Below are 20,511 nucleotides of genomic sequence, written 5' to 3'. Positions count from 1 at the left end.
GTGATGAAAAAGAAGCACTTCTTACTTTGCCAATGTTATTGTTATTTATGTTGTTGTAAAATAATCCCTCCAACTGTAAATCAACATAATTAAGTATACAAAATATTAGAATTTTTATATTAATCATATGCTTAATATATATACAAATTTAATTATAATAGAAGATTACTTTTTTTTACATAATAATTTTACATCAACATACATCTAAAGAAACAAAATAAAAATTACATAATATAAAAACTAAAAATTCCATCTTTTAAATGTTGATTCTTTTATATTATTATCAATTTTCTACATGCAATTTACATAATAATTTAGTAAAATTACCTTGTTTGATAATCCATAAAATGGATCTATATTCAAGTTCCACATTCTTGTATATTTATACTCCATTTCTTCTTCAACAATATTCCTACCCATGTCTCGTAGTTGATCATGTACTCTTATAATTCCATCTTTGTCTAATTTTATCAATGATTGGTAAATCAATGTATTTAAAGTAAATTCCATGTGATGTTCCAATATGTGTTTTTGACTATTGACCCATATTCGCAAAGCTCTTTCTTTTGACATGCCTTGTGGACAAACATCATTACAAAAGAAACAACATATGTCCAAAAACATTTTTTTTTTCTTCTATTTTCAAAGTTTCAAAGCTTACTCTTAATATCTTCCAAATCTTGTAGTTACTATTGTTTTCATCTCCATCCAACTTTCTTCCCCTTTTCAACTTTTGTAAAGCTCGCTCCCAACATCTCAACCTTTTCTTTTCTCTTAAAAATGCTCCCATAACTTTTAGACTCAATGGTAGGCCATTACAAGCTCTTACAATTTTTTTGCCAACCTCAATGAGTTCAATGGGTAGACTTTCTTGGCCACATGAATGAGTAGTAAACATCTTCATACTTGTTTCTTCATCAAGTTCTTCAATATTTAATTTACAAATCTCTTTACCACAATCCTTCATTATATTTGAATCTCGAGTTGTTGCAATCAATGTGCTACCATTGCTAGCAAATATGTCATCCATAGGCACAACATCTTCAATTTGACTTTGATTCTTTATATTGTCAAACACCAAAATTATTTTGTTCTTTGTTAAAAATGATTTTAACATTTTATGAGCTTCTTTTGCATCTTTTGGTTTTTCTTTGACTTGAAATTGTTCTAAGATATTGCAAGAAGTTGTATAGCAATCACTTCCGCTATCAATGCACTCAACAAAGCATGAGGCATTATACATGTTTTTTACATTAATCAATGTAGCCTTTGCTATTGTGGTCTTGCCTATTCCACCGATTCCAACAAGATACAATACCTTCACTTCATTTGCACATAGTTTTCTAATTTGTGATAAATATTGTGCTCTACCAAATATTTCCTCTTTAGATAAATCTACCTACAATTAACAAATTTAACCACAAATTAACAAAAAAAAATAAGAATGATACATACACTATATTTTAACTTAGTCTTACTAACTTGAGCTCATACAAAGGCATGTAAACACCATTAATTTAAAGAAGAGTGAGAAAAAAACTATAAATAAAAATTAATACATTTAATCAAAGACATAATTACTTTGATTTTTAGTATAAGTCTTACCAATGGCGATTCATTATGTATTAGCTGAAATCTTCTACTTTGATGACAATTCTTATTTGATTCTCCAAAATATGGTGCATTTGCCACTTCAATTCCAACTAAAAACTTTTTCTTTATTAAGTTCAATCTTTTACAAATATTTGCAAACTTTGGCCGATGCAAAGGATTCAACATCCAACACTCTTGGATAAGCTCAATCAAGTCATTACAATTTGAAGGTAACTTTGGTCTTTCACCTTTTTCAATTCTTTCTAATATTGCTTCCATCTTATAAACACCATCGAATGGGTCTTTTCTTGAAAGAATCTTAGAGCATACCATTGCAAATGAATAAACATCTGCTTCAAAAGGACACATTGTTATTGTTTCAAATTTGCTTTTCAATACCTCAGGGGCCATATATGCAACAATGCCATAAGGTTCTTCATTCTTTGTGGTTTCTGGATTGCTTCCAACTTCAATCTTAGATATTCCAAAATCTATCACTTTCACAATAGCATGTTGAATAATCTTATTCATAATTTTTATCTCCATGACATTAACCAAAATGTTTTGAGGTTTTAAATCACGATGTGCAATGTGCATGTCATGCAAGTAACACATCCCTTTTGCAATTTGATATATAATATCAATAAGAAAAATATAAGATGTTTGCTTTGTATTTTCCAGCATATCATTTAAATTTTTTGGCATCAATTCCATGCCAATATACAAATAGTCTTTTTTAACTACTATCTCAGAAGATTCACCACTTTCATTTGCATGACCTTTCATTGCAAAATAATATGTTATCAAGTTGGGGTGGCATAAATTGGCTAAAATGGTCACTTCTCTTTTAAAAAACTTGTTAAGTGCAACATCCATCTTTTTGATTGCACACAAAACTCCCAACCACTTTGATTCATAAACCGCTCCAAAACTTCCCTCACTTATGTTTTTTATGAATTGAAGACTCTCTATGTTAGATGATAGTTTTAAATCATCCAATTCCTCCTCATCTATATGAAGTAAATCTTCTAATCTTTGTAGTAGATGCTTTGCTAGTCCACAATATTCAAAATCATCTATTCCATTTGCATGAATCAACCTCTCATATACAACTTTAACATCATCTTGTACTTCATCATATGTTGCAACATTAAAAGTAGCAAATGAGACGTCTTCAAGTTTTTTAGAATAATTCTTTAAAAGTATATCACTTGCTATATCACAACAACATTTCAAATCCAAAAGTAATTCTCTAAAAGTCTCTTTGTTATTTAATTGAACGATAGCTTCTTTACACCAATTTGGTTTACCACAATTTTCTATTAGAAAATAAGATTTATTTAATATAAAAAACAACTCACTTATTAAAAGCCTAAACTCCAAAGCATCATTGGTGCAAGTCATTAGGTGGTCACAAACCTTAGTAACATGTTCAATTTTCTTACACAAATGTACACATTGGTTTTTATTCAATAAGTTATTTTTGTTTAATAAAACCTCAAATGCTCCAATATAAACTTTAGATCCTTTCCAAGTATCTCCAAAAATACCTTGCAAACTTGATATTTTGTCATATTTTTCCATGGTACTTGAAAATCTTGTCATGAAAAAACCATGTAAAAAGCTCCAAATCATGATTATATAATGCTTGAATAATTCCAAAAGATATTCCATGATGAATTAATGAAAATCAAATCCAATTTCACCTTCTCATCACTTGTTGAAACTTACATATTAGATATGTTTGGTATTTCAAAAGTATTCATCAAACACTCTTTCAACCATATTATCCCACAATCCATACAATTTTCTATCCTACAAATTGAATTTATGTTTTTAAAGCTAAACCATCAATCTTAAATAATCCTAATGGCTCGTCCTCACAATATTGAAAATGTTGATATATATGTTCACTTGCTTAAGTAAATATATTTAAGTCCAAATGGTTCTTGTAAAGTAACACCACTAATCCTACACAAAATAAAGAAAATTAAATGTAATAGTCAATAACACATAGTTCAAGCACTTTTGAGAGGCAATGTATTGTCAATAACACAAATAATAAACAAAAAACTCCAATAGACAAAGCCACCACAACAATATCAACATTTTCACAAGGAAGAATAGATAATAAGAATTCAATAGGAATGTAGAAGCATTGGAGATGAAAAATTCAAAGTAATGTTTTTATCCTGATTGTTGGATGCATTTAGGATATGCATTCCTATTCCTAAATGCATATCCTAAGTATTTTAGCAAATATAACCAAGGAGCTTAAGAAGAAATCGTACACAAAGAAGAAAACCCGTAATTCACTCCCATCATGTCACTACATCACTCACCCAAGTTGGCGTACCCATTCCAAATGCAAATGGTGAGTTTCTTACTAGTTGCTTGTTGTCATTTTACCCAACTTATAAAGAGTACTTGAAGAGAATGCACGAGGGATTGAGGTAATTAAAAAGCCATTCAAACACTATTTTTCAACCCAATGAATTATGAGACCTATAAGGCTTAAAATTTCAGGATGTAAATGGTTTAACCATTACCTAAGTTGATTTTCTCGTATTATTCCAAACAAACTACATAGTTGTTTCGATCAATATGGGGAGGAAGGTGCACCAGTTGAATTGGATATCAAGCACGATAAGCAACTCTTGTTGAATTGAGCTCCTACCTCATAAAGGATTAAGATTCAATATCACCAGCTCAGAATATAGATCGTTATGAAGCCTGTATCTTGTATCTGGGCAGGCTTCGAGTCGCTTGCTGTTGCGGATTCTTCAAAATTAATCTGTTGCTAAGGCGGAGGATTGATAACAGTCATGGGCATCACCACGTTGTCCGATAAACGTCCCTGCATCTCGCGATGCTCCTGACATAGTGCATACCAGTGCAAACAGCAATGGACGGTACACGGTTCACAGTTCTGCAGCGATGGCACATTATACAAATCAGCCACTAGCCGTGATTATGTCATACTCAGTTCTTTGTCAACGGGATATACTACCTGGAAATTGTGCATGTACTACCCATCCCCCAAAGCATTAGGATGGTAAAATACGTGTCATGAATTCATCATAAACAATCGATTTACACACAGAACTAAAAACAAGATTGTATGAAAATAATTGACCTGGAGGTGGTATCTCCTTTGTAACTCTTGTCGAAATAAGCCTGCGTATATGCCACACATCCACCACGCAAAGAACAAGGCTTCTGCTATGAGAAAGGCAGCCTGGGGATCTATTCCATGACTGCACAGTCATCCAGAACGTAAATTAACACAACTTTTGGCCGCTATGTTGAGCACAAAGAAGGGCGGAAATTCATATTACATTCCAAACAGTCTGAAAACCATGCATGTGATTGGATGTCGAATTCTGAAAAATATTCTCCGTTTCAAACATACAGCTATAGGCATGTACTTGACAAACATACAGTTAACCACAGCAACGAAAGGGACACGGTACAGAACGATAGACCCTCGTTCCCGATAAAAAAGAGTACATTCGCAAAAAATAAAACAAAATTGCATGCAGACCCTCCTAACTAGAAACGAAGTGCTGATGTCATAACATATCAGCCTACGGTAACTTAAGTTTGAACTGGACCTAAGAATATGAATTTGCAAAGTTGGACCTAAGAATTGGGAACAATCAAAATTGAGAAGCATGCGGCACACCAACCCGGGGCTGCCAAGAGATCCCCAGAACGCCATGAAATCAGGCAAGTGGAGGAGTGTAAAGGAGTTAACAGACGAGGAATATGAGATGGAATGAGAAAGCAGGTTTGGATGGGAATTGTGAGATCCGGTTTGCCGCACTGGAGGAGGGAGCACTGTGCAGCAACAAAGATCGAAAGAGCAAGAGAAGGAAGGTGAGAAGAGCATACATACATACCTGGGAGGGAGGGAGGCAGGCAGGCAGGCAGAGAAACGGAAGGCGAGGGAAGGGGCGGGTTCCAGTGCAAGTGGCGTGGTGGTGGAGATGGCAGTGATGCGTTAGATTGCAGGCATGGGGAAGGAAGGGAGTGGCGAGAGTCACGAGAGGAAGAAGAGGAGGGCGGGGGAAAGGCAAAGGAGCGGAGGAGGACGAAGGCAGAGCAGAGTGGGGTTAGGGTTGGGGGGGAGAGGGGCATCTCGGAAGCCGGTGATTCCACCCCCATTCACACCTACGAGAAGCATGCGGCACACCAGTCCATCATGCATGTCTTTCTATAATCATATTAGTATTCTTCATCATTCTAGTATCTTTATTGCATTATGAGCCTAACACAAAACACTATGTGCTTTCTACAAATCTTGAAGATTTAGAAATTTCCACATTGTTCATGAAGTTATTACATATAATAATATATACATATCTAATACAAGGCTCCAATGCATATAGTATTCTTTCATTGTCTAAATGGATCAAACACCACATTATTTGGCTAACTTAGTTTTAAATTTTTGAATCGAAATCTTTAAAATTTATGGATTTTGAATAGTCTAATTGTTTTCATTAAAGAATGTTGATGACAACAGTCTTTTCTAGCTACTTTTAAGTTAGTATTATGAAAACAAATGAAAATAGAAGTACAAATGTTTAGATTTTTACTTTTAATTTTTAAATATATTTTTTTTAATTTTTTGTGATATATATATATATATATATATTTCTCTCTCTAAATTTATATAAATACTTTTTTTTTATAAATATTACTTTAATTTAAATAGAAAATATTTTGAATTCAAAAATTTCAAATCTATATAATTTTTTATTTTTGAGTTTAAATTAAATCAATAAATAACAAATTTGTTATATATATTTTATACTTTTTTATAAGATAATCTTAGACTACATTACAAATAATAATTGTTAGCTCTTTAAAAACCTTCTTGAGTACATAAAATTAAAAAATTTATGTTTTTCTTTAAAAAATTGTTTAAAGGTCTGTGCTATAAAAGAATATAATATGTATTAATCTTATCTTTATTTGTATCAACTTGTGTGTTAAGTATTTGTAGGTCATTTGGTTTGCAAGAAAATTATATTATAATATTATATTTTTATTATAAATTTCTAAATTAAAAAATATCCTAGTATCAAAAAAAAAAAAAAAAAAAACAACAACAACAACAACAACAACAATAACAATTATAATAATAGTCTTAAAGTAATATTTAAGGTATGTAGAATATAAGCAAAACAAACTATGAGAATAAATAGTTTATATTCTATTTTTTTTAGAATGCCAAAATATAACTTTTTTGGAATTCATAGCAAGAAATCATAAAATAAAAATAAATACAACCATGAAAAATATAATAACTATGATGTGGTTTATATAAATCTTATATAATATTTATATATGTGTATATATATATATATATATATATATACATACATATACTTAAATATAATATTTTAGTAGTTTTAAAGCCACTTAAATTAGGTTTTTAATAAACTAATAATTGTCATAATTACAATAGTAAAGAGATAACAAGAATTGTTTGAGTTTTATGAAATATGTCAAGCATAGATAGATAGAGAATAGTTTTCTTAGGTAGAAGGTATTTAGCCATTTTTTCTTAATTCTAGTCAAATAATATTTGTTCTCCTCTATCATAAGTATTTTATTTTTTTCAAATAATTATTCTTTTTCTCACCTAATTAAAATTTAAAATACAATGATTAATCTTTAGATTTCTTTTAATCTTTATTTTAAATTTAATTTAATGTTATATTTTTTTGTTATTTTTCTATAAGTAAAGTTTAATTATTTGGTACTAAATTTGTTGTTAGAAGGGTATGGATTTGCTTCATTTTTTCTTATAATATTTAGATTTTTTTAAGTAGAAGCTTCTTAAAGCAAGTTTTTTTTTATAAGCTTAAAATTATTGCATTTGGAATTGGAATAAATTTCTTACAATAGTTCAAGTGAAGAATAGTCCATTCTTTCAGTAATTTAAATCATCTAATTTTTTAAAAAAAATCTAAATACTCAATTAAAAAATTCATATAAAATTTAATAGTCCTTAAGTTTTTCAAGTTGGATTTGTAATAAATCAAGAATAATCAAATTTGAAGCAATATAGAGATAAAGATAGGTATTGGAATATAAAAAGATCTCTAAATTAGCATATGATTTAATGCAAGAATATATATATATATATATATATATATATATATTCCATAATTATATTACCGCCTTATATACATTCTACATTTTAGTTTTAGAACTAATAAAATAAAGACCTTATATATATATATATATATATATATAGGGAGTTGTTTCTTGCTGCATCCTAATGTTGTTAATGCCACACTTCTCTTTGCCATCTCATAATAGATTTAGTCTATTCCTTGTCCTTGTCAATATCTCCAATTCTTCTATTCCTAATCCTTGCTTTTATTTTCTGCCCTAATTTCTTGGCTTGAAACTCCCACCCTCTCTTTATTCTCTGTTTTTTATCTCTTATCTCTTGTTCTTTGTTTCTAGTTCTATGTTTCCTATTCTTTATTTTCACCTTAGAATAGATATTGTGAATGGAAACAGAGAGGTATTGAAAGAGAGTGGAGAGGGGATGGAGGTAGTTTGGAATGGTTTATTGTGTTGATATTATTTTTTTTGGTTTTTTTATTACTAAAAAAATATAAATAATAAGGTGCCACCTTTAAGTATTTTGTGATTTTTTTATATAAGTTTCATTCCATTCTAAAAAATATTTGAATTTCTAATAATGAAACTAAAAAACAATCTTAGTGTATATATATATATATATATATATATATATGTGTGTGTGTGTGTGTGTGTGTGTGTATGTGTGTGTGTGTGTGTATGTGTTTGTGTAATTTTAGAGCAATATTTATATAAATTGTGAATTTTTCAATTGATACTAGATTATACTAAAAATATATAATGTGAATTTTTAAAGAAATTTTCTATTATAATTTAAAAAATAAATTTAATTATTACTTGCCATTTAAAGCTTAATCCATGTACAAAAGCTTTTACATAATTGAATACATTATTAAAGACAGTGATCTTTTGATAATATCAATACTGCTTTAAGTGAAAGTAAATTGGAAATAAAAAACTTTCATGGTTTTTTTGCATACTAAAATCAAAAAGAATTTATTTATTTTAAGATGAGAAATAAGATTATTAATAGAAATTTAAATCTAAATTTTTTTATTATCTAAAATTAATGCAATTGAAGTTGGTAAATGATTACACATATGTAAATTAATAAATCTTATTTACTACTAATAATCTTTAAATTTTATAATATTTTATTATTATCTGTACTAAATAGCTTAAAATAAAGAAGATAATAGAAAAAAATAAAAAATAAGTTACGATTATTTTATATTTTTAAAAATATATAATATTAATTTAATAAATATTTCAACATGTTGTATAGAAGATGATTAAAATAAAGAAAAAATGAAGTTATTTAATGATTATAGAATATTATGCTTGCTAAAAAATAAAAAGAAATAAATACTTTTATAAAAAATACTTTTGATAAAAAAATAAGTAAATAAATCTTTTAAAAAAACTTTGTTTTTTTCTTCCAACTTCATGTGAATATTAATATAGGTAAACACTATTCTAAAGTAATAAAAAAAAGTATCTTTGAACTTCTATAGCTTGTGATATAAATTATTTCTATTCTATTACCACTATTAAAAATATCTATGTAATAGGATATCAATAAGATATTCGTATTATTGGCACATAAAAATAGGTAATTGGAGCCATATTTTGAAAGTTTCTAAAATTAGAGTTAGGTTGGTGATCTATATGGGATCCACCATAGAACATTCTAGAAAGAGTTTAGGATGATTATCTTGGTAGGACCTATCATTAAGAACATTCTAGGAAATTCTAAGATAGTTGGACAAAGTATAAGTAGGATTGGTGAGGACTATTTGGATATTGGTCAAGTATGACTTTGGTCCCATTCTCTTAGTAAATTTTGGTTTTACATTTTTTTGTTCAATTTTGTTTAAACTTTTTTTGCTTTGTTTTGCCTTTCATATTGTATTTTGTTTAAATTTGTTTAGTTTTGTTCTGATATATATTTTCCTATGTTGTAATATGATTTATATTGCTAAAAATTGAAAAGGTTTCAAATTTGAGAGATACTCCAATCTTGTTTTATTGGTATCAGAGCAAATATTAGTCTATTTTTTTTAATAGTGTGTTGATAGCCACCATTTAGTTGGAGGTCAGTTGCTATCGTCACATTAAATATTGTTTTGAGGCTTCAACAAGCTACTTTTAAGAAGTCAGTTGGAAGAAGATAAGGCATTATAGTACCAAAGTTGAGTAAGAAAATTATAATATGAGAGATATGGCAAAGCAATCTTAGATAGAGATTCAAATATAATACCTATAAGGCTAGATAGCTACTCTATAAGAGCAAATGGAAGCCTCTAGGATAAGGGACTCAACATCAACTAGGCTGAAATTAAGTAAGTCTAATACATACTCTCGAACTTTAAGGCAAGAAGATATATGTTAATAGCTCTTTAGCGTGTGACAATACTTCTAAGTATCTTGGACAAATACCAATGAAAGAATTATGTATATCGCCAACTATTTAAGAAATGTGGCAACCATTTGGTGGCAACATCGAGCTCAAAGCTATAGAGCTTAAGGTGGATTTTGTGACTAAGAAGAGTTTAAAACCAAGTTTAGGAGTCAATTTTGGCTCATCAATGTAATAAAGATAGCATGCAATCAGTTGGCTAATCTTACACAATTCAAATTAGTGCAAGATTATGTCTCTCGATTCAAATCTTTATATCTCTTAATTGATAAAGTTTTACAAGCAAAGATTATGGATTGATTTGTACAAAGATTGAAACATGTGGTCCAGCAAGAGGTGGAATTAAGGAATCCACAAACATTTGAGGAGGCAATTAGGATTGCAGAGAGGATTGATGCTATAGATTTCAAAAATCAGGAAGCATGACCTACAATGCAAAGTCTTATACTGCTATGTAATATTATAGCACAACAACCACTGACAATAGAGATTGATATCCTGCAAGAATCACTAACACCATAGAAATGACAAATATTAGCACAAAAGGGATTATGTTTCTATTGTCAAGAGCTGGGCCACTACATCAAAGGTTATTCAAAATATCAAAATTTAGACACCAACAAATCAAAGCAAATTTATAATCTCAAGATTTATCAAGTCAATAACAAAATAGAGTAGAGAATCAAGGCTCCTTAGTAAAGGCATTGAGGAACAATACTAAGAATAGCTACTATCTCTCAAAGACAAACGATATGGCCTCAGATAATTATCAGAAAGATCGATTGGTGTGTCTAATAAATTGACTAAGAAAATAACCATATCAAGTACTTATGAATTATATTTTCTATAAAGAATTATATCTCAATTAGGATTATTCATTGACTTGAGATTAAAATCAAGGTGATCAAGGAAAAAGTGTATACCTAGCGAATCACCAAAAGAATATATTGAATAAGATATATGAAGAAGAAACCTTGAAGTTGAATGATACTTATACCTTAAGAGAGAAGTTCAAGGTTATAAAGCTCAAATATGATATTATCTTCAGTATGCTATGACTAGAGGTGGAAAATAAGTAAGTTGATTAGGTAGCAAGAATGATCTCCTTCAAAGATAGTAGATATAAGTTGACTCTTTGTACCTTTGCATCAAAAAAGGTAGAAAAATGATTTGTAACTAAAGACTTATTTATAGGGATGACCTTTATAAAGAAGCAAATACAACATAAGCAATCAGTATATATAGTAGTTCCAAATCTTGTATCAGTAGTAGAAAAGATAATTAAAGGAGTAGAATGGACAAGGCAACTCACACAAAAATATCAAAATGTCTTTTCAATCGACTTATCAAGTGGCATGCCACCTAATTGAGTTGCCTCCTTCCAAATAGAACTATTGCTTAAGGCCAAACTGATAAATTAGTCAATTTATTGCCTAGTACCAAATGAACTTGAAGAACTACGAAAGACATTGGATGAACTTTTAAAAAAAGACCTTATTTAAGAAAGCACGTCAGTATAAGAAGCACCTATACTCTTTGTATCCAAAAAATATAGTAGACTTTGGCTTTGCATTGACTACCGAGGCCTCAATAAGTAGACTATCAAAAATTCATATCTACTTCTATATTATCGGGATAGAGAGAATTTGCCTTAAGAAAGCACTAGGCTTTTAATTATCACTGAATTCTCAACCAAGCCTCCAGATAAAAAAAATACCAAGTCTATGTATAAAATTATTCTCATAAAGGTAATTACATCAATATATAAGCTTTAAGTACCAAAGATCACCAAAAATATGATAAAGATATTATAAAAACTTTTATATCCTTAAGATAAATTTTATTCAAACTTCAACAGTTCATATCTCACAATTAAACCATCCAAAAAAAATCCAAATATTATATGAAGTACTAATGTACTTTTAAAAACTGTTATAATAAATTTCAATTATAAATTCATTATGAATCTTAAGATATTTTTAAAACTCTAATATTAGCTTTAAACTCTTGTTTACATATATTCGTGTGTAAATTTCTTTATATTTCACAAACTAAGTATTTGTGAAAGACATAAATTAGAAGAAGATGCATAAACCTAGGAAATTTGTATTAAAAGAAAAGTAAAAAAATAATAATAAAGTAATATATATATTAAAAGGAAACTGAAATGGCTATTGCCAAAAGACAAGGAAAGTAGAGACTCTTAAATCTAGACTAGAAGCAAAAAAAGAGTTGACAAAAATGAAGAGGGCTTCATTCTTGCTTCTATATATACTATCTAACTATGAGCTACGTGGCAATATAAGACCTCTGATATGTGTTGACTTTACAAGACACATGCTTTAGCTTACAAGGCAAGTTTTTTTATGTGTAGGCTACATAGTCAACTTGTTCTTCAAGCTACCAACATGTGTGGCACATGGCCAACTTTTTGACCATTTTTTTAACCTAAAAAATCAATTATAGACACCTATAAAGTTAAAACAATATCTATGAAGCTTTTAGGAAGTTTCTATAGAAGAAAATATAGAATTAACATATTTTTACCTACTTTTAATTAATCATATAGGTAATTATTGGTTTACATGTGTATGTCTATGATATTATCCTCCCTTCTAGGGGCAAGTTCCATGAAGAACAGTCATCATATATTGAAAAAATTCAAGATGCGGCAAATTATATTTGCTACATATTCTAATCTTTGTTCTCTTTGAAGATGGTTGATAAGGCCTTTCAACCATCGATAGTATCTCATACCAAGGTGGAAAGACTACCTAGTTATTTGATTGTTGTTAAAGCCTTCATAACTTCTTTCAATTAAAACATTTAGAACACCATCAAGAGTTGTTTCTACACATAGTAAAATCACCAAATATCAAGAGTTCCTTCCAAGGTCATGATACTAAACGCGTTGTATCTCGCCATCTATTCAAAGAAGTACATATCATTCTTGAGGATCTTTATCTCAATTCCATCAACTTGAAGGTTATGACAATTGCAATGTCTCATTTGACAAGTCAACAAATGAAGGTTCTTGAGTCAAATCTATTCATTTTTAAAATACTAAAATTAGAAATAGTAATATAATTTTAATTAAAATCCTAATTGAATCTTAATCAAATCTTAGGTCAAGTCTTAGATCAAATCATAATTGAACCTTAATCAAATTCTAAGTCAAATTCTAATAAAATTCTACTTAAAATCCTAATTAAACCTTAATCAAATCCTAGATCAAATCCTAATGAAATCCTAAATCATAGAAAAATCCTAGGCCAAATCCAAAACCAAATCCTAATCAAATCTAAGATCTTAAACAAATTCTTAATAATCCTATAGCAAATGGAATCTCAATAACTCATAATTGAACTATTGATATGAACTCAAATTTTGCACACTTTTGAATGAATTAGTTAGAGATAAGTACAAAAAAAATGAAATCAATCACTCAATAATTGAAAGAAATGTAAGATAATCCAAACAAGTATTAGGCAGCCTTTTACTCCAATCTGAATGCTAAAATTCTAGTACTAATATTTCCTTCTTGAACCATTGATTTGCTTCTAAATTTCATTTAAAATATTGGAAATCGAGTCTAGTATCTATATAAAAAAATTACTTCAATCCAATTGATAAATTGCTCAACATCTTAAAAATACTCATTAATCTTCAAATTCCAATTTCTGAGGCTTCAATCCACAAAAATCTTCACACCTTGATCTAACTATTTAATTGACCTCAAAATTTGTACACACATTAATAACTACCACACCAATATATTGCCTAAAATTTACTAGTACATACACCACAAAACTCAAGAAATCTTCAAATTTGTAAACATATTTTATTTCTCAAAATCTAAACTATTTAAAAATATCATTAATTTTGAAAATCCTTCAAAAACTCAATATTGATTCAATCCACGTAAAAAAAATGTCTAAAAATCTTTCTTCAAGTTTGCTTTCAAATCTTTTTTTGATCTTCTAAAAAACTTTTCAATCACCATAAGTGCACGGTTTTGTACCCTACGATTTGATTTTGATTCAAATTGATAATTGGTCCTCTATGGGTATCAATTCTTAGCTTCTTGACATAAATTTTGCTAAAATCTACTTTCAATTTTTTCTACACATGCTTACATTATTTAATTTTCTAAACATGCTTACATTATTTAATTTTCTACACATGCTTACATTATTTAATTTTCTAATCTATTTTATTTTGCCTTATCCATGGTCTTATCTATGGCAGCATTAATACCTTTTAGTTTTGTAATCTTTTGGATTATAATCTATATTTTTAAGATAATTTGTTATAATATTTTAAAATAAAATCTTGTATAATATTATTTTTTCTTCTCTCTTTTCTTTATTAGTTATGTTACATGACAATAATAGCATATTGAGAACAAGTGACTATAGATCTTATTATCTGTTTGCCACAAATGTTTCACAATCATATCGAGGTTGCTGTCTTTATGAACTGAATCTTGAAGCAACTTTACTTGATTGTAGTACACTCTAATATTGATGCCCCAATACTTGCTTGAGTCTTCTTTGATATTTTTTTTGTCACTATAAATTACCTTGTATCTTCATTTCATATTGAGATCCATGCTTTATGAGAAGTTTCTGATAGGTTTTGTTTAAGCTATAGAGACACAACTTACCATATCAATGACCTTCTATGGTCAAACAAATGGGCAAACAAAGCATGCAAATCAGACCTTAGAAGATATGATACATGCATTTAAGGCAATTCATCATAATGACTAAGATGAATATTTGATGCCCTTGAAATTTGCTTACAATGATAGTATTCAAGCAAGTATACATCATTTACCATTTTTTTTTTTAATACCAATCAGGATTTGATTATTGCAAGAACTTTTCATCATCTCATTGACACCAATAACTCAACAATAGAAGAGTTTATACAATGGCTTATAACGACCTTGTAGAAGAGATGGCATTATCTTCTTACCACATAGAATCAATAGAAGTAGTATACAAATAACCATCAGCAACATAAGACCTTTTGAAAATTTGACCAGATATTACACTCCAATACCAACTTTCTACTTGTTACATCAATTTAAATCCATAAGTTGGAACATTAATAGCTTAGACATTTCTGTATTTTTGTAGTGATTTTTGATATTACATACTACCTTAATCTTCTACCACATATTTAGGTCCATGTGGTCTTCTATGCTTTGCAACTCAAAGAGTTTCATATTAAGTTAAGGTACTTTCTAGATCAATATCAACCACTATTGCGACCACCAATTATGATTGATGACTAATAAGAGTATGAAGTAGAGAGCATTTTAGAGTATTGCTGCCTTCACCATGGGAAGGGACATCTACAACATCAGTACAAAGTCCTTTGAAAAGATTATTCCATCCACAATGCAATGTAAAAATTTGTATAGAACCTCACTTATTATCAAGAAATAATTGGGAAATATCATTGAAAGCAAAATAAAGACATTCTATATTAATAAAAAAAAATTAATTATAACAAGTTATGGATAAGATATTCTTATTATTGATGCATAGAAATATGAAGTTAGAGCCATATTTGAAAAGTTTTTAGAATTTGAGCTAGATTGGTGGTCTATGTAGGACCTATCATAGAACATTTTAGAAAGATCTTAGGGCAGTTATCTAGCTGAAGCCCATTATTAAGAACATTCTAAAAATTCTAAGATAGTTGAATAAAGTATAAATAGGATTGACTAGGACCATTTGAGTATCTAGTCAAGTATGGCTTTGGTTCTTCTTCTTTTTTAATAAAGTTTGATTTTGTATTTTTATATTCAATTTTGTTTCATTTTCTTTTGCTCTGTTTTGCCTTTTATATTCCATTCTATTTAATTTTGTTCAATTTTTTTCTAGTCTATATTGTCCTATATTGTCACAAGATTTATTTTACTATAGATTGAAAGGATCTTAGATCATATAGATAGTCTAGTCTTATTTTAGTCTATTTGTTAAATTTTAATCATATTCAAATTTTATCTTGATATATTAATTTTTCTTTCAGCTAATAAAAATTTATTTTTATTTTTATTTTAAAGTTTAAAGTAAAATAAAATAAAATTTATAAATATCAAAAAAAATATTATTAATATGTATAAATAAGTGTATATGTTTACAAACATACATAAATAAAAAAAATTATATCATTTAATATAAAAATAATTCTAACTTATTTTCATTAGTTTTCTTTTGCTTTAGAATAGTTTTAATTCATTACCTTTTAATTTGGATTTTAAAAATACACCTTCTGAATGTGATTCAAAATGTGATTATTACTTTCTTGTATTATAGGCATCTCTTATAAACTTTAATATTGTAGTATATTTTTAAAAAATAATAAGATTTTTTGAAAACACACCTTGTGAATAAGATTCAAAATGTGATTATGACTCTCTTGTATTATAGACATTTCTTATAAACTTTAATATTGTAGTAAATTTTTTTAAAAATAATAAGATTTTTTTATAAATTACTTTGATTATTTATTATATTTGAATAAAATAATCCAACAAGATTAACCAAATAGAGATCAATTGACAAAGAAAAATGAGATGAAAGATCCATCAAATAAGAATTTTTAATAAAAAAGAAAACTATCTATTTTTTGTAAAAAATAGATAAAGAATATCAATCTTTGTTAACTACTTCAATAATGCTATTACTTATATCCAAAACAACAACATATTGAATCTAGTTTAGTAGCTATGTCCCATCTCAATAAATCATGTGACTTTGTAATTTAATCCAAGGTACAAATATTTATGGACAAATACACAAAAATCAATCTTTTGTAGATTCAAATTATCTATGGAATCTTGTTAAGATTTCAACCAACACATTAATTTGTCCTTATGATGTTTTTTTCAAATACTTACTCTTACAATGACATCCATTCAATCTACTATTCTCTAGTCCAACCCATTTCACATAATTGTCCAATTTTTAAAAGAACTTTATTACTAGATTATTGCAAGCTTAAAATTGCTACCAAAATAATGCTATATTATACAACCATTTTCTATTACAATTCCAATAATACCTTCATTCAATCAAATATATTATTTAAGATTTTTTTTAAAGTTTATTTAATTTATTTATAAGAATATTTTAAGTTAATTTAGCATATAAATTTATTTGACTTACTAATAATAATTAACTTATAAAAAATATTATATATATATATTTATATATATATATATATTTATCTATATTTTTTTGATATACTATCTTCATATTATAATATGCAAATATTAGTCTCAAATATACATTTTACTTCAACTAAAAATTGCTTTATATATATGTATATGTATTCTTTAAGTATAATATATAATTACTAAATTTACTATATTATTTAATCTGTAAATAACAGAACCCTTTTTTAACTTCTTTAACATGGTTGGTTATGTACAATATAAAAGTGGAGTTGATTGTAAATTGCTTGTTGATTATAATCTTGGTGAAATTTTAGTTAAGATCAAAAATTCAATTAATGTTTATTGATATTTTAAAATAACTATAGTAATTGATTAAGATTTTTTTAGGATTTGGTTAGGTTTTAGAATTTGATTAGGATTTAATCATGGTTTTATTAGGATTTGATCTAGAATTTAATTGAGATTTCATTAAAATTTAATAGGATTTGACTAGGATTTGATTAGGATTGATTTAGGATTATTTTAGGATTTATTGAGGATTACATTAGGATTTGATTAGAATTCAATTGGATTTTCTATTTTTAATATTTTTTTCAAATTCTTTTGATTTTTTTTGGATTTTTTTATTATATATATTTTCTAAAGGTTAATTTATCTTTATGTTTTTTTATAAACTCTTTGAGATTTTTTTTGAAATTTAATTAAAGATTAATTAGTATTTTTATATTTTAATTGGAATTTATTTAAGATTCTATTAGAATTGTTAAAATATTTTTATTACAAGTTCTATTTTACCTTTAATAACTAGATGCTTAGTACATTCTCAAGCAAAATTCACAAAATATGGCAATATATTATTATTAATAAAATTATTAGACTATTATCAATTAGTATTTAAGAGTAAATCAAACAATCACAAACATTTGCATGCCACTATTGTATCATTCTTTTATCCAATACTATCTTCAATTATATATTACAGCAATCATCTAATGTCTTCGATTTATGAAACTGCATATGTATTTGCAACTAGTGGAAGCTATTTGAAATCTGATATGTGATGGAGCATGGATAAGATATTTATATTGTTGACATGTAGAAATAGGTAGTTGGAGCTATTTTTGAGAATTTTCTAAAATTGGGACCAGGTTGGTGGTCCATAAGAGACCTACCATAAAACATTCTAGAAGGACTTAAGGAACTTATTTAGGTAGGGTCTACCTCTAAAATCTTCTTAAAGAGGTGGTTATTTAGGTAGGACCTATCATAAAAAAAATATTCTAAAAAGTTCTAAGTTCATTGGACAAAGCATAAATAGAACTGACTAAGGCTATATGTGTATTTAATTAGGTATGGCTTTAGTTCTTTTCTCTCAATAAAGTTTGGTTTGTATTTTTTTATTCTATTTTATTTTCTTTCTTTCTTTTTTTTTTTTATTCTACCTTTTGTGTTCTATTTTATTTAATTTTATTTAATTTTCTTTTATTTTCTTTGTCCTACATTATAATATGATTTACATTACAATAGATTAGAAGGATTTTAGATCTTAGAGAGAATTCAGTGCCATTCATTGATATCTAAGCAAATATTAATCTATTCTTTAGTAGTTTGTTGATAGCTATTATCTAATTGGAGATTAATTATTGTGGTCACACTAGATACTATTTTAGAGCTACCATGAATTACTTTTAAGAAATTAGTTGAAAGAAGAGAAGACATTATAATAGCAGAATTCAGCAAAGAAATTGTAACATGGGAAATATGGCACAAAAATCCTAAATGAAGATTCATATATAATATCTTCTAAACCAGATAGCTACTATGCAAGGGCAAATGAAAGCTTTTAAAGAAAGAGAGTTGACATTTATTAGACTAAGATTGAGCAAGCTTGATACATATTCTAAGACTTTAAGAGAAGAAGATGTATGCCAATGGCTCTTCAGTATGCAACAATACCTCCAATTATCTGAGGTAAATACCACCAAAGAAATTATGTATGCTGCTAGCTATTTGAGAAGTGCGGCAACCATTTGGTGGCAACATCGAGCTCAAAACTATGGAGCTTAAGGTAGTTTTTGTGACTAAAAGGAGTTTGAGACAAAGCTTAAGAATCAATTTTGGTTCATCAATGTAAAGAAGTTAGGATGCCTTCAATTGGCTAACCTTATACAATCTAAGTCAATGTAAAATTATGTCCTCCAATTTAAATTCCAATGTCTTTAAATTGACAATGTTTTATAGGCAAAAATGATAGATTGATTTGTATGAAGATTGAAACCTATGATCTAGCAAGAATTAGAATTAAAAAAACTCACAAATATTTGAGGAGGCAGTTAAGATTGCAAAGAGGGTTGAAGGTATATATTTCAAAAATTTTAGAGTGCAACATATAGTACAAAGTTTTATGCTGCTATTGAATATTATAGCATAACAATCAACGTCAATAGAAATTGATGCCCTACAAGGACCATTGATACCACAACAAATATTGACTCAAAAGAGATTGTGTTTCTACTGTCAAGAGCCAAACCATCAAATTTAAGATTGTCTAAAACATCAAAATTCAAGCACCAAAAAATCAAGGTGGGTTCACAATCTCAATAGTCATCAAGTCGATAAAAAAATAGAGCAAAGAAATGAAGCTTTTCAATAAAGGCATTAAAGGCTATTATTAGAAATATTTACTATTTTTTAAAGATAAATGGCATGGCCTCAAATAATTATCAAAAAGCTCAACTAGTATGTCTAATGGATTGACTAAGAAGACAACCATGTTGAGTGTTTGTCAATTGTAACTCTAAATTGGAATATTTATTTTAAGATGATTATCGATTGATTAAAGGTGGATAATATATAGTACTAAGATTATCATCTCAATAATGGCTTATTTTATTTTAAGAAGCGGATTTATATACCTAATGATATTATACTCCAAACACGCATATTTCAAAAAAGATACAACATTCCAATATCTGTATATCTAAGATATAAGAAGACTTTACAATGGATCTCAAGGATATGATTTTAGGTAGGATTAGATTGTGATGTTTGAGCTTTTGTGTACTCCTACAAGTTGTGGCAATGAAATAAAGTATACATTGTAGCATTTGTTAAACTATTGTAGCCAATTCTACTACCTACAATATGTTGAGAGTAGGTGATGATAGATCTTATAATG

The 20,511-nt window shown here is 27.9% G+C and overlaps 1 protein-coding gene across 4 annotated transcripts; it reads right to left on the bottom strand.

The window, feature by feature from the left end:
- Positions 1-457: 457 nt before the first annotated feature.
- LOC112290247 (cell number regulator 6) lies at positions 458-5,955 on the bottom strand. 4 transcript variants are annotated; one of them, XM_024536348.3, is made up of 4 exons: positions 5,496-5,955; positions 4,730-4,850; positions 1,606-4,522; positions 458-1,399 (listed from the first exon to the last, which is right to left on the bottom strand). In XM_024536348.3, the coding sequence occupies exons 3-4, from the start codon at positions 3,265-3,267 to the stop codon at positions 593-595; spliced, it is 2,469 nt and encodes an 822-aa protein (XP_024392116.1). In that variant the 5' UTR covers positions 3,268-4,522; positions 4,730-4,850; positions 5,496-5,955; the 3' UTR covers positions 458-592. The 4 variants fall into 4 exon arrangements, 3 of the variants coding, with proteins under 3 accessions (XP_024392116.1, XP_024392118.2, XP_024392117.1); XR_012218761.2 differs by lacking the exon at positions 458-1,399 and having other exon boundaries at positions 3,953-4,522; positions 5,496-5,853; XM_024536350.3 differs by lacking the exon at positions 458-1,399 and having other exon boundaries at positions 3,953-4,522; positions 4,730-4,770; positions 5,496-5,847.
- Between the last annotated feature and the right edge of the window lie 14,556 nt (positions 5,956-20,511).

The sequence above is a fragment of the Physcomitrium patens genome, chromosome 13 (genome assembly GCF_059467195.1).
Source record: "Physcomitrium patens ecotype Gransden chromosome 13, ASM5946719v1, whole genome shotgun sequence".
Taxonomy (NCBI): domain Eukaryota; kingdom Viridiplantae; phylum Streptophyta; class Bryopsida; order Funariales; family Funariaceae; genus Physcomitrium; species Physcomitrium patens.
The sequence above is the reverse complement of the archived record's forward strand: the minus strand, read 5'-3'. Positions and strand labels throughout refer to the sequence as shown.

Excerpts from the sequence above, each read along its gene's own strand:
- LOC112290247 (XM_024536348.3), bottom strand. The coding sequence starts at position 3,267 with ATGGAATATCTTTTGGAATTATTCAAGCATTATATAATCATGATTTGG. Across the intron at positions 1,400-1,605 it reads TACATAATGAATCGCCATTG|GTAGATTTATCTAAAGAGGA; the intron begins GTAAGACTTATA and ends TGTTAATTGTAG.